Source organism: Rattus norvegicus, chromosome 6, assembly GCF_036323735.1.
Source record: "Rattus norvegicus strain BN/NHsdMcwi chromosome 6, GRCr8, whole genome shotgun sequence".
NCBI lineage: Eukaryota > Metazoa > Chordata > Mammalia > Rodentia > Muridae > Rattus > Rattus norvegicus.
The window spans coordinates 14,249,677-14,262,424 of NC_086024.1; the positions used below are offsets into that span (position 1 = coordinate 14,249,677).

Below are 12,748 nucleotides of genomic sequence, written 5' to 3' on the forward strand. Positions count from 1 at the left end.
TACAAAGTTCATTCATCTCCTGTCTAAGCAGGGTTCTGGGGCCTGGAGCCAGAGCCCTGTGCATGCATTTCCTTCAGCAGTCCCCTATTGCTTTTGCAGGTGGCATTTGATATTTTAATGACAGCTGAGCCCTAGTAGACTTGAGAGTCACTGCTGGGGCTGGGGACTATGTGTCCGCTGTGGAGAATAGCTGCAGGGAGGTTTGCTGCCTGCTGTTCCTTATGGCTGATTCTTTGCCTTCTGTTGCTGTCTCCTTCGCTACAGTTGTCTCGTGGGTTCGCAGGTGGACCGCATTCCTACTAAACAGGTCTTGTGCCTGTGTCTCCTAAAAAATTGTTTTCTCTGACAGGTTCATCCCTATATACTGTGATTCTGTTCACCCCAACATCCTCCTCACTCCTCTGGAAACCCCTCAATGTGGCCTCCTCCTGCCATCATTCCCCATGTCTTGTCCTTGGGGTTTTGTATTTGGTTATTATTTTTGTTGTGTGGTTCACTGGGTTCATTACTGCTGCCTGTTGGAATACTGACTGGTCTTCTTGTCTTGAGCTTGTGTGGGTAACCACAGCTGCAAGCAGTTCAGGAGTATAGTGGCTGTCTTGTCCCCAACACAGCATTTCATAGCACTTCTCTCTGTCTCCCTCTCCTATGCTCTTTCTGCTTCTTTCTCTGTTTTCTGAGGGTAGATGAGCGGGGCCTACTCACTGTGTTGAAAGCGGCACTGGTCTATGATATAAACATAAATCCTGACCATATCCCTTCTGATGGTCACATATGGAGACACAGGATACATGATGGTGGACAGCAGGCTTCGACACTTCTGGTCATGTGACTAACTTAGACCCAGCAGGTTTCTGTGGTTCCTACAGACATAACAGGACTTAGTCTGGGCTTCACTCACTTGTTGATTCTAACCACAAATACAGAGAATTATGGTCAATTACAGATATCTATGTACTGTGTGTCAGGACTTTTCAGACCAAAAGCAGCTTCTAGGAGAAGGTTTATTTTAGTTTACAGTCCTGGGAGTCCGTCCTGATGGAAGGTGGCAGCAGCAGGCATGGCTATGGCAGCCATGTGAAGCACAGAGCAGACTGAGCGTAGTGTGAGGCTTTGAATTCTCAGCACTTGTCCCAGTGAGGGGCCTTCCATCAAGGGCACTAACTGGGCACCGAGTGTTCAAATGCCTGAGCCTCTGGGGGCATTTCTCTTTCCAACTTCCACATGCTGCTTTTAAAGCTTCGTGTGAAATGTTTCTTCTTTCTCATTCCGCTCAGTTTTTATGCTCTGCACATAAACACGATCACTTCCAATTCTGTTACTGTGGGGTTCTTCTAAAGTATTTTAATCATTCCCATCATTCTTCCTAGGAATATTTTTAGAACACAGATCTATACTTTTCTTCAGTGGAAGACATTTCTCACTGTCTACAGACTAAGAGTCAGATCAGAATATAAAGCTATCCTGGAGCAGAGATGGGCTTTGCCCTGTGTCCAGGCATCCCTGTGCTGAGGAGGGCCTGAGGCTCTGCTCTTCCAGAAGGCCGTACACAGAGAAAGTGGAGAGATACTGGCTTCTCAGTGTCCGTTTACAGTCACAGTTGTCATTTCACAGCATGTCCGGCTCCATCACTCTGGAGTTCTTATTATCTGCTTCTTCGCTTTGGTTTGTCTTCTCTTGATTTTACAGAGATGCTCACCTTGAAGGCTGTGGTAAGCCTGAAAGAGCACCTGGGAGTGGGGCTTTTTCAAACGTGCAGATGTCTTCCGGTCGTTCTGGCTCAAGCACATAGGCACGCAACGTGAGGAAAGGCTGCCCAAATGACTGGGGTTGTTTCTCCCTCCACCTGAGACCCGCTACCGTGAGGAGAGGCACTGCAGCAACTCCACAGTGGTTTAAAGCTGCTGTGACTTCTCTGTAATGATGCCCTGAGGTGTGTGGGGCTCCAGGCGTTAGTGCACAATACACAGTTTTCTTAGCTCACGGTCCATCTCGTAGCTCATGAATGCACACTATAGACATTCTAAATCCTTAGCGTATACAGGTTTCTATTTGTAAAAGTAGTTTGACACTGAAAATTTTCTCAGAAAAATTCCTTTAAAATGTAAGTGGAATTTCTGTTAATTTCAATTCCTGTTTATTTAAAAATAAGTACTGTTTCAGTAATTACCACAAATTATTATAACACCCCAAGTAATTTTACCTTTATTTATTATGTCTGTTATTAATAAGTCTGTTGTGCTGCTGTTCTCTTTGATTTTCGTACCTTTTACTCATGGAAACTGTTCATGGAAAGACATAAATGGCATTCGGTGCTTTTGTAGTTAAAGCCTTGATGTAAATCAACAAAGCAAATGCAGATAGATCACTGCCGAGGAGAGACGTGAGAGCAGAGCGAGGGAAGAACTCTCTGAGCATGTGAGGTGATACGGGGGGCCATGCTGGGTCAGTCAGGGCTGTGAAGCAGTGGAGATGCTCGTGGGCGTCTCGTGTGCTGCCTGCAGATGGACTCATCAGGATGAGCAGCGAGTATTGTCTTTGTGAGGCTGGGAGAGTCAAATGGGCCGCTTACCACGTGGAATGCCTCACACGCAAATAGCAATATTAATGAAATTACTTGAAAGTACGTATCTTGAGATATGATTGATTCAGACTTGGTTCTTATAACACTTAGTCTTTGTAACCACATGAGGGAGAAGATGATTACTCCATATTTATGGGAAACTGAGGCAGGCAAGGCAGATAACCAGTTCTAGGTCCCAGGACCGTTAAGTGGAGGAGCCAGCAATCGACCAGATGAGTCCAAAGCTGCATCTCAGCAGTGCGCAGCCCATGGGGAGGCCTGCGGCGCTGCTTCTGCAGACTCCTTTGGGCAGGGAAGTCGCTCCCATGGTGCCTTTCTCTCCTAGGTTTGTTAACATGAGGACTTATGGACTGGAATTTAGTTTAATCTGTTTACTTATAGACTAACAGCTGATCTTATTCTACCCTTCTAAAGGCCTTTCTGAGCTCAAGGATATCGAAACAGGAGTACAGCATATTTTAGCAGACATGATTGCAAAAGACAAAGACACACTTGACTTCATTCGGGACTTGTGAGTAGCTTTTCTTTTAGCTTTGTGGGACTTACACTATTAAGTGTTGTTAGTGCTAACCTAGTGTTTGTTTAAAATTTGGTTTCCAGGCTTTTTTCTCCTTTTTTCATTTTTGGTAGTACAATTCTTTGATCAAGCAACAGAATCCTAATATTTAAAATAGTCAAAGTTGTTTTAATTGGATTCTCAGCAGGGTGCCTGGAGCTCTGCCTTCCTGACCTCTTAGAGAAGGCTGATAGGATGATTGGTCTGATTGCTACCAAACATTTCAGCCTTGTGTGTAGGTAGATACTATCTGAAGTCAGGCATTTCAGATGGTTTATGTTGATATATAAACTGATCTTCAGAGTATATGCTAGTATGGTTGTTTGTTTTGAGACAGGATTTCTCTCTTTTTTTTAAAGATTTATTTATTTATTATATGTAAGTACAATGTAGCTGCCTTCAGACACACCAGAAGAGGGCATCAGATATCATCACAGATAGTTTCGAGCCACCATGTGGTTGCTGGGAATTGAACTCAGGACCTCTGGAAGAACAGTCAGTGCTCTTAACCACTCAGCCATCTCTCCAGCCACAAGACAGGATTTCTCTATGTAGCCCTAGCAGCCCTGGAACATACTATATAGATCATGCTGTCCTCAAATTCACAAAAGTTTCCCTGTACTGAGATTAAAGGTGACAGGCTGGCAGAGTCCTTTTGATGGGTTAGTAATGCTAATTTCTTATTTGGGCATCATTAACCAAATCTTATTTGGTAATAGATTAACTTTTTTCTATCTTTTTTATATAAATTTGTGAAACGTAAAGCACACTTAAATAAATGCTTGTTTCTTTTTTAATATTTGTGTATCTGACCAGGTGTAAACATAGATACATTTGTATCCAGTCATCTCTTGCAAAAGTATCCTCAAAAAAAGTAAATGAGAAAGAAGTTGATAAGTTTCAGCTTTACCAGAATTTTTCCTGCAACATAAGAAACATCCACCATCACCAGGTAAATAAGGAACTGCATGCTGATAATAATGGTGATAATACTTTATTAAGGCTTATGCCAACTATTTTATTTACTAGTTTGTATAAAATTTATAAAAAGTTGTCATAGTTTCCTGATTTCCCAAATGGAGAACTGAAGGCCCAGAAGGGTTACTGATACTGAGAAGTTTAAGAGCGTTCACAGTGTGATAACTCTCATGACTTGCTTTTGGCTGGTGACATCCAGTAGACCCTGCTTCCAGTGTGCTTAGATGTGAGCACAGACCATTCCCAAGACAACTGTCGTCCAGTAGTGTGGTGTATGGTCTCATTTGGTTTTATGTACCATGGCCATTATAGCTCAGACTTCTAATTTCGTCTTTGAGGTTATCTACCTAAGTATATATTTATTTCTTCTATTAAATGTCTTCCTAGGCTGTGTACTGTGCGTCATGCAGTTGAACAGGCACAGCGGCAGGAGACGTGTTACAAATAAGGGTCCCACAGCTCTGTCTTTCCATGTACAAAGTAGCTGTCATAACCAGTTTTCCTTATCTCTTTTCATGGCCATGAGCCATGCGCTAATGTCTTTTCTTTCCAGCCTTAACAACACTAATATTTCATAGGAAGCAGGTCTGATAGAAACAGACTCTCATAGGTTTTTATTGTGCTTCAGACTCATCATTCATTTCTTAAAATCTTTTGTAGTAAATGTTCCTAGTACAGAATGTACTACATTCTTCACACCATGTGTGTGATGTACAGTGCTGTGCTCCTGCTCTCCCAGAAGAGCCCAAAAGACGTTTCTTCTTTCTCTCTTTTTTTTTGTTTGTTTGTTGGTTTTGGGCTGGCTGTCTTTCTTTCTTCCTTTCTCTCTCTCTCTCTCTCTCTCTCTCTCTCTCTCTCTCTCTCTCTCTCCCTTCCTTCCATCCTTCCTCCCTCCCTCCCTCCCTCCCTCCCTCCCTCCCTCCCTCCCTCCCTCCCTCCCTCCCTCCCTTCCTTCCTTCCTTCCTTCCTTCCTTCCTTCCTTCCTTCCTTTCTGAGAAATGTGATGCCAGTCCAGTCCAGTTCTGTGTCCTATGAGTCTAAAGATTCCGGTGTTGGGTTGGGGATTTAGCTCAGTGGTAGAGCGCTTGCCTGGGTTCAGTCCCCAGCTCCGAAAAAAAGAAAAAAAAAAAAAAAGATTCCGGTGTTGTTCCATTTATTCTTTTCATTGGTTTTATGGGTCTTTTGGGTGGTTTGTCAAGGGGGGTGGTTTGAAGTAGGCGACTGCAAGTGCTCTCCCAACATGAAAGTCCTCACTAATATTTTAAAATTTCCCTATCCACATTTTACAGCCGTGAAAAGAGCCTAATGGAACTTGTTAGGATTCTTTACCTTCTGTGTGATAATTATTTGATTACTAACATGCAGTTTAAAATAATATGGTTACATAAACATGAAACTTACCCTTTGCTTACTGCAGTGTGGCATCAAGAGCCTTCTTTCATCACACAGATGCTGCTTGACTCTTTACCATGTGGTGGGTCTGAGCGGTAAAGATGACATGGCCACTGCCCTTGAAGATTTGAAATAGTTCACTATTTTTTTAAAGACTTTAATTTTTATTTTTATGTGTATAAATGTTTTGTCTGTGTGATGGTTTGTGTATGCTTAGCCCAGGGAGTGGCAGTGTTGGGAGGTATGGCCTTGTTGGAGTAGGTGTGGCCTTGTAGGCGTGGGCTTTCATGCCCTTGTCTTAGCTGCCTGGAGGCCAGTAGTCTCATAGCAGCCTTCAGAAGAAGATGTAGAACTCTCAGTCCTCCTGTACCATGCCTGCCTGGGTGCTGCCATGCTCCCACCTCATGATAATGGACTGAACCTCTGAACCTGTAAGCCACCCCCAATTAAATGTTGTCCTTATAAGACTTGCCTTTGCCGTGATGTCTGATCATATTGGCAAAACTCTAACTAAGACAGTCTGCATGTATCTATGTGTACCACATGACATGCCTGGTGCCCACAGAGGCCAGAGTAAGGCCCGAGAGTCTTTGGAACTAGAGTTCCAGCCTCCATGTAGGTGCTGGGACCCAAGCTCTGGTCCTCTGTAAGTGCAAATGATTTTAAGCACTCTCTAGCCCCCTCCCTGACCACATTCCCTTATTATGTCTAAAGTTGTGTTACCTCTTTGTGTACTATATTTGTCATACATGATGAAATACATAATTTCAGTAATTTTAAAAGTATAGGGAGAATGGAGCTGTATTTACGTAGTTATACACTACAAATATAAGATACTAAAACAGTGATCTGTAATACCATCCACAGGGAGGGCTGAGGGTATAGTTTTGGTAAAGTGGTTATAGAGAGTGGCAGGCCCTGGCTTTTCAGTTCTCAGTAATACACACACACACACACACACACACACACACACACACACACGGGGGTGGGGGTGGAAGAGGGGAGAAGGGAAGAAAAGGGAGTGAGGGAGGGGGAGGGAGAGACAGACAAACAGACATAGACACACATACCCAATATATCTAAAAATGTACCAGTGCCTATACAACTTTGCTAAAATTCATTTTGCAGAAATGATCTTTTTCTTTTAAGATTTATTTATTTTATGTATGTGAGTACACTGTGGCTGTCTTCAGACACACCAGAAGAGGGCAGCAGATCCCATTGCAGATGGTTGTGAGCCACCAAGTGGTTTCTGGGAATTGAACTCAGGACCTCTGGAAGAGCAGTCAGTGCTCTTAACCACTGAGCCATCTCTTCAGCTCCAGAAAAGATCTTCTTATCTAATTTTGTACCGTGTGTGTGTGTGTGTGTGTGTGTGTGTGTGTGTGTGTGTGTGTGTGTGTGTGTGTATGAATGAGGGAGGGAAGGAGGGAGGGAGGGAGGGAGGGAGGGAGGGAGGGAGGGAAGGAGAGAGAGAGAAAAAATTTAAACAATATTTCACACAAGAATTTTTAAAAAACCTGAGTGATTGGATTTAAATTTATGCTTGGCTTCTGGAGATGAGATGCTCAAGCCTGATAAAATAAGAGTAGTTTAGAATGTTCCTCTGAAAAGTGCTCCTGTGTTTTAGGAGCTTTTTAGGTTTGCGTGTGCCAGAGGGGTGCTGTTGGGTAGAGACTGCTTTCTAGTCTATGTGGTAGTCAACTCTGCTTTTCATCCTCTATGTAACTGTGTGAGCATAGGAATCTCAGGAGATAGATGAATGGCGTGATGAGAGGCCCTGGGGGAAGCACCACTGGGTCACTGCTGTCTGCCAAGTTCACTGATCCACCTCACCTTGGCTTTGTTCTTCTGTAGATTAGTCCACAGTGAGGTCCTGACTTTCCGCCTCAGCCTTTGAACCCTCCCAGGAGACCTCGCTTGCACCCTTGTTCTTGTCTGCTGACCCACTGACCCACTTCCTGTGTGCTGCTTTCAGTCTTTCTTCTTTACTGTTACTTTCTGTAGTAATTCTGCTATATCTGACTATATAGTTCTAGCTTTAGTTTTTGCCCCAAGCTCTGATTTTTCATGTTTTAAAAAAGTACTTTGGATTTTCAGTTTTTGAGTGTTTTCTTCAGGAAGGGCTGCTGGATTTTATCAGATGTTTCTACTCAATTGGGGTGTTCGTGAGCTCTTTTAGTCAATTGACATAATTGAATGTCAGTGGATTTTAGGGAGTGTGTGCATGTATTCTCATGTATTTGCTTGATGGTGGCAGTAGGGTCCCTTGGAGCTAGAGTCAGAGGTAGTTGTGAACTGTCTGACATGGGTGTTGGGAACCCAACTCAAGTCCTGAAAGAGCAGCAAATGCTCTTAACCCTGCAGCCATCTCTCTCCCTTCTGATCTTAGTTTTTGAAATAAGGTCTCTCACTGACCATGGAGTTAGACTGGCTGACCAGTAAGCTCCAGGATGCTGCCTGTCTCTGCCCCCTGGTACTGACATTGCAGACACAAGCCTCTGCCCCTGCCTCTGTAGATGTGGGGGCTCTTAACTTAGGCGCTCATGGTGTGTGGCAAATACTTTTCCAACTATTTCCTTAGCCCCAGCTAGGATTTTCTTTGTGACAAAGACATGTAACTTGAGGAAAGTATAAACAATTGTTTTTAATACATTTCTTTGTAAATAATAAAAACAAGTCTGTTCTTGGCTAGAGGGGTGCTTGATTTGTTTCATAAATGTGAACTCTTTAAATTTAACATTGCTTCATTGACTATTAGTCTTTGTCATATGTTCCTGTCAGATTCTGGCCATTAACCGAGGAGAGAATCTGAAGATACTGACAGTCAAGGTCAACATTTCTGATGGAGTGAAGAATGAATTCTGTCGGTGGTGTATACAAAACAGGTCTGTTGATTGGCTATCCATAAAATTTGCTTTCTAAAATACCAACTGATATATAAAATGCATATTATGTTAAAAAGCAAATGACAATATTATTATTTCCTTTTTACATTATAAACTTAATATGGGGGGCTTACCAACTCCCTAAGTTATATCCTACTGTTTAATAAGTTAATATGCTTGAGACATATACCTACATAGAAAATGTCTATGAAGGGCATACGAGATTATTAATGATGATTGTCTGTGAGGAGAGGACATTTACTTCAGAGTAGTCATGTGCTTTATAAACTGGTTATTGACAAAACATGTATATGTTTATAGTTTTATAATTATTATGGATTTGAAAAATCCTATCGCTTATCGAGCACAAAGCTAAAGGAACAGGAAGAGAAAAAAGAACTCCCGAGAGAATTCCCAGTGATGGTGCAGTAGAAGCTTGGGTAGACCTTAGTGAGCTTCTCAGGCAGTCAAAAAAGCGTGAGCCCCTGTTCCAGTGGGTTCTATGCACTCGAGTGCAGTATCCATGCCAGTTTACTTCCAAGGAAAGCTGTTGTAAAAGGGAGCAAACCAAGCCGAGATCCCACCTATCTCAGTAAAGGGAATCACTCCCTCAAGGAGAGCCCTGGGAAGGGTCTTGGGAAGTCATTTAGGGAGGTCCTGTTATTGTGGGATAACAGGTGGCAGTTGCTCACACCGTACAGCCTGAAGACCCTTCTCTGACAAGGTGCAGAAGCAGCAAAACTGTGGAGCCCTTGGCTAATACATGAGCTTTTAACAAAAAACTAAGCTGAAAACTTTATGAATTTGGTGGGGCTTAAGTGCACAGTATTCGGAGTCTTGAGTAACACGGAAACCTACGCTAGTGCTTGGTGCTCACTGATTCCCAGAGACCTGCCAGCCCCGTGTGAGCGAGAAGCCTGCACAAACACACTTATCTCTAGACCATGCTTCTGCCGTGTGCCTGCTCTGTGTTTAAGTATGATGCCTTGGTTTGTTCTGCTTGCTGCAGTGTGTAGTGTAGTGACACTGTACAGACTCACAGTCTGGAAGACATAGGTACACTCTGTTAGGGGTGCACAATGAGGTCATCCATCACTTAATGCATTCTATAGAACACATTCTTACTATCAACTGATATATGAAGTATCTTCCTATGCCATATTTTTTTTTTCTTTCTTTTTTTCGGAGCTGGGGACCGAACCCAGGGCCTTGCGCTTGCTAGGCAAGCGCTCTACCACTGAGCTAAATCCCCAACCCCCCTATGCCATACTTTATAAACATGTTTTTCTTGGGAAAAATGAATTAACAAAAAATGTCATTTATACATATCATGTCTGATGTTTTACCTGCTAAAATTTGAAGTACTAATGTAATTTATATCATACTACAATATAGGTGAACTAAATGTATGTAATCTATTTAAAATACTTTGCACATTAAAACTATTGAAATAATAATTAAACTTAACAGGTACATTAAGTTTTAAACAACTTTTAATATTAAAGTTCTTATCTGTTAATAGAGCCTTTGAAGTTACCAATGCATGTTTGTATAGTTCTTTTAGTTTAAATTTTGCTGGATGTGTGTGAGCCTTACAACAGTCAGTTTAATTGCTACAACAGATTTTGTAGCTAGCATTTTATTGAGAAAGCCAGTCAATGGAAGGACATAAAATGGCTCACATTGCTGTCGCTGTAGATTTTGTATATGCTTAGTTACTAGCCCCTTGGGAGAACTTGCCGGGAAATCTACTTGAAAGGTTAGATATTCTTTAGGAATTAGCACTCTCTTCCAACATCATTCTTACATAAGTTCACTAGAAGCCATTTTGCTTTTTAGCCAAGTCCACCAAGGATTAGCTTGCTGAATCTTCAAATAATGCTAAGAAGGCAGCACCACATAAAATAGTTACATTAGTCAGTAGGTGAGTTGCTTAGGCAGCTATGCTCTACCCATACAATAGCGTCCTGTGCAGCTCTTCTGAGAACACTGAGGTGGAACTAAAAGTTGAAATAAGGTTTACTACACAGTTTGTTAGTACTCAGGAGGATGAGCATGAGGATTGTGAGTTTGTGGCCAGCCTAGGCTATGTAGTGAGACCTTGTCTCAAAAGTAAAACTAAACCAAACCAATTACCATGTCCAACAAAACTCCGAGAAATCTGTCTTAGGGTTCCATTGCTGTGAGGAGGGACCATGGCCAATGCAACTCTTATAAAGGACAACATTTAATTGGGGCTGGCTTACAGAGATTCAGAGGTTCAGTACAGTATCATCATGGCAGGAAGCATGGCAGCATGCAGGCAGGCAGACATGGTGCTAGAGGAGCCAAGTAGCACCTTGACCTGTGGGCAGCCAGGAGAATTCTGTCTTCTTTTCTGCAAGCAGCCAGTTGGCTCTGCTTTCACACTGGCAGAGCTTGAACACAGGAAACATCAGAGCCCACCTTCATAGTGGCAGGCTTCCTCCAACAAGGCCACACCTACTCCAAATAAGACCGTACCCCTTAATAGTGCCTATGGCCAAGCATTCAAGCACATGAGTCTATGGGGACTAAACCTATTCAAACTTCCACAAATCCAAAGATAATTTCTAGTAGCTGTTTATAATAGACCTTCATTGGTGGTGAGTCATTTACATATGTGTGTAGAAGGAAATATCTAAGAAGGTAATAGTTTAGTCGTTAGCTCTGATATGAGATTTCTAATTTCTATTTTATGCCTTCTGTATAATTATCATTTTTATTTTTAAGTAATATATCACTTGATGATAATTTCATATAACTTATTTGATCATACCTACCCTTCATTGTCTTCCTTCAGCCCCTCTAGTGTCCCCTACTCCATTTCCTCCCAATCTCATTGCTCCTTTTCTTTGTTATGTTATTAGTAACCCTCTGAGCCACATTTTGTTCTTCTCCTATGGACAGAGGTGGGACCGCCCACCGGTGTATGGACAGCCTACCAGTGACATCCTAAAGGAGGGTGACCACCTCTCCCTTACAACCACCAGCCTCTAGCAGCTCCTCCAAGGTTGAGGCCCATTCTCCTCTCATGCTGTAGTTATGGCTGGCTCGGTTCTGTGCAGTGACCACAGTGACGGTATTTCAGCAAGAGCTGCTGTGGTTTGCTTTCTCTTGTTTAGTTTTAAATTGTGTCAAACAGTTGGATAGCAGTCCCCACTGTCCCTCTCATCTGAGGGTATATGGGGGAGGGGAGAAGAGGCTGAGAAGCATTAGACATAATAAAACATAAACCCTACTGTCGGCGACAAACATCCTGACCGATGTTTCTCATGACAAATGTAAAAGGGGACTGTGTAAGGGTGAGCTTAAGCTCTCAGAAGTGGGGAAGAACAAGGCTCACTTATGATGAGGAAGGACCTAACTGAAGGACATTGGATTTTTGTTAGGCAAGATTTAAGTTAAAGTCTGCTACCAAGAAAAGAGTTGCTAGAAACAGGGTTTGACAGGCTCTCTTCTATACAGTCTTCGTTGACTCTTCATAGGCAAGAGAAGGACACAGGAAGAGCTGTCATAGGCCTATGACACTGTAGACTGGGTGCCGTGAGGAACAACAATTCATTTCCACAGTCTCAGGGGTGGGGGAGTAGGAGATCAAGGAGCGAACAGGTGAGGTCCTGCATGCCACTCTGTCATGCTACACAGAGTACAGGGGGACAGCAGGCTCTCCTGTATGGCTTTCTCTAGTGCAGATGCTCTCCAAAGCCCTTCTGTAGATTCCTCACACTAGAGGCTAGGACTTCCTTCCACACGTGGATTTGGGGAAGGTGGTGCTGTTAAGGATGTTTTGGTGTCTTTGAGATGTCTTAGGAGTTTAGCCTTTACTAGTAATATTATGGAGAGAACAGTCACAACAAGTATAGTTTGTATAGTGAATTCTATGTCGGAGAGGGAGAGGGAAAGGAGAAAGGTGAGGGGAGGGGGAGAGACCCAGACCCTGTTTCAAAAACCCCTAAACAAAATGACAATCTCCCCTTCAAAGTCTCCCGTCAACATGGCACATAATCCCTTTCAGACACCACAGCCTCAGGACAGCCCCTCCTTCCAGATTATGTTACAATGGTTTCCATAAAGGCTGTCCCTGCTCTTCAGCTCCCCTCTTCCAGATGTCCTTTCCTGATCTCTGTCACTTTAGTTTTGTCCTGAGTTTTTCCTTTCTTGTAGGTGGAGGCCACGTGGCTTTGCACGGCCAGAGTTAATGAAGATTTTACATAATTCACTAGATGACTCCTTTAAACGTCTCATTGTTCCTCTCCTCTGTAGAGAGCTCAGGTATGTGTCTTGTTTAATTTTGGGTCCTGTTTAACATTATGTATGGTCTTCAAGGAG

General features: G+C 42.8%; 1 protein-coding gene across 6 annotated transcripts in view; it reads left to right on the plus strand.

Annotated features, from left to right (window-relative positions):
- Positions 1–12,748, plus strand: part of Srbd1 (S1 RNA binding domain 1) — a 190,944-nt gene that overhangs the window by 23,126 nt on the left and 155,070 nt on the right. For all 6 annotated transcript variants that reach the window (XM_039113056.2, NM_001399769.1, XM_006239708.4 and 3 more), the window contains 4 exons: positions 2,999–3,095; positions 3,957–4,092; positions 8,295–8,398; positions 12,584–12,691. In XM_039113056.2, coding sequence (XP_038968984.1) covers positions 2,999–3,095; positions 3,957–4,092; positions 8,295–8,398; positions 12,584–12,691 — 445 coding nt within the window. The remainder of the gene's footprint in view (positions 1–2,998; positions 3,096–3,956; positions 4,093–8,294; positions 8,399–12,583; positions 12,692–12,748) is intronic.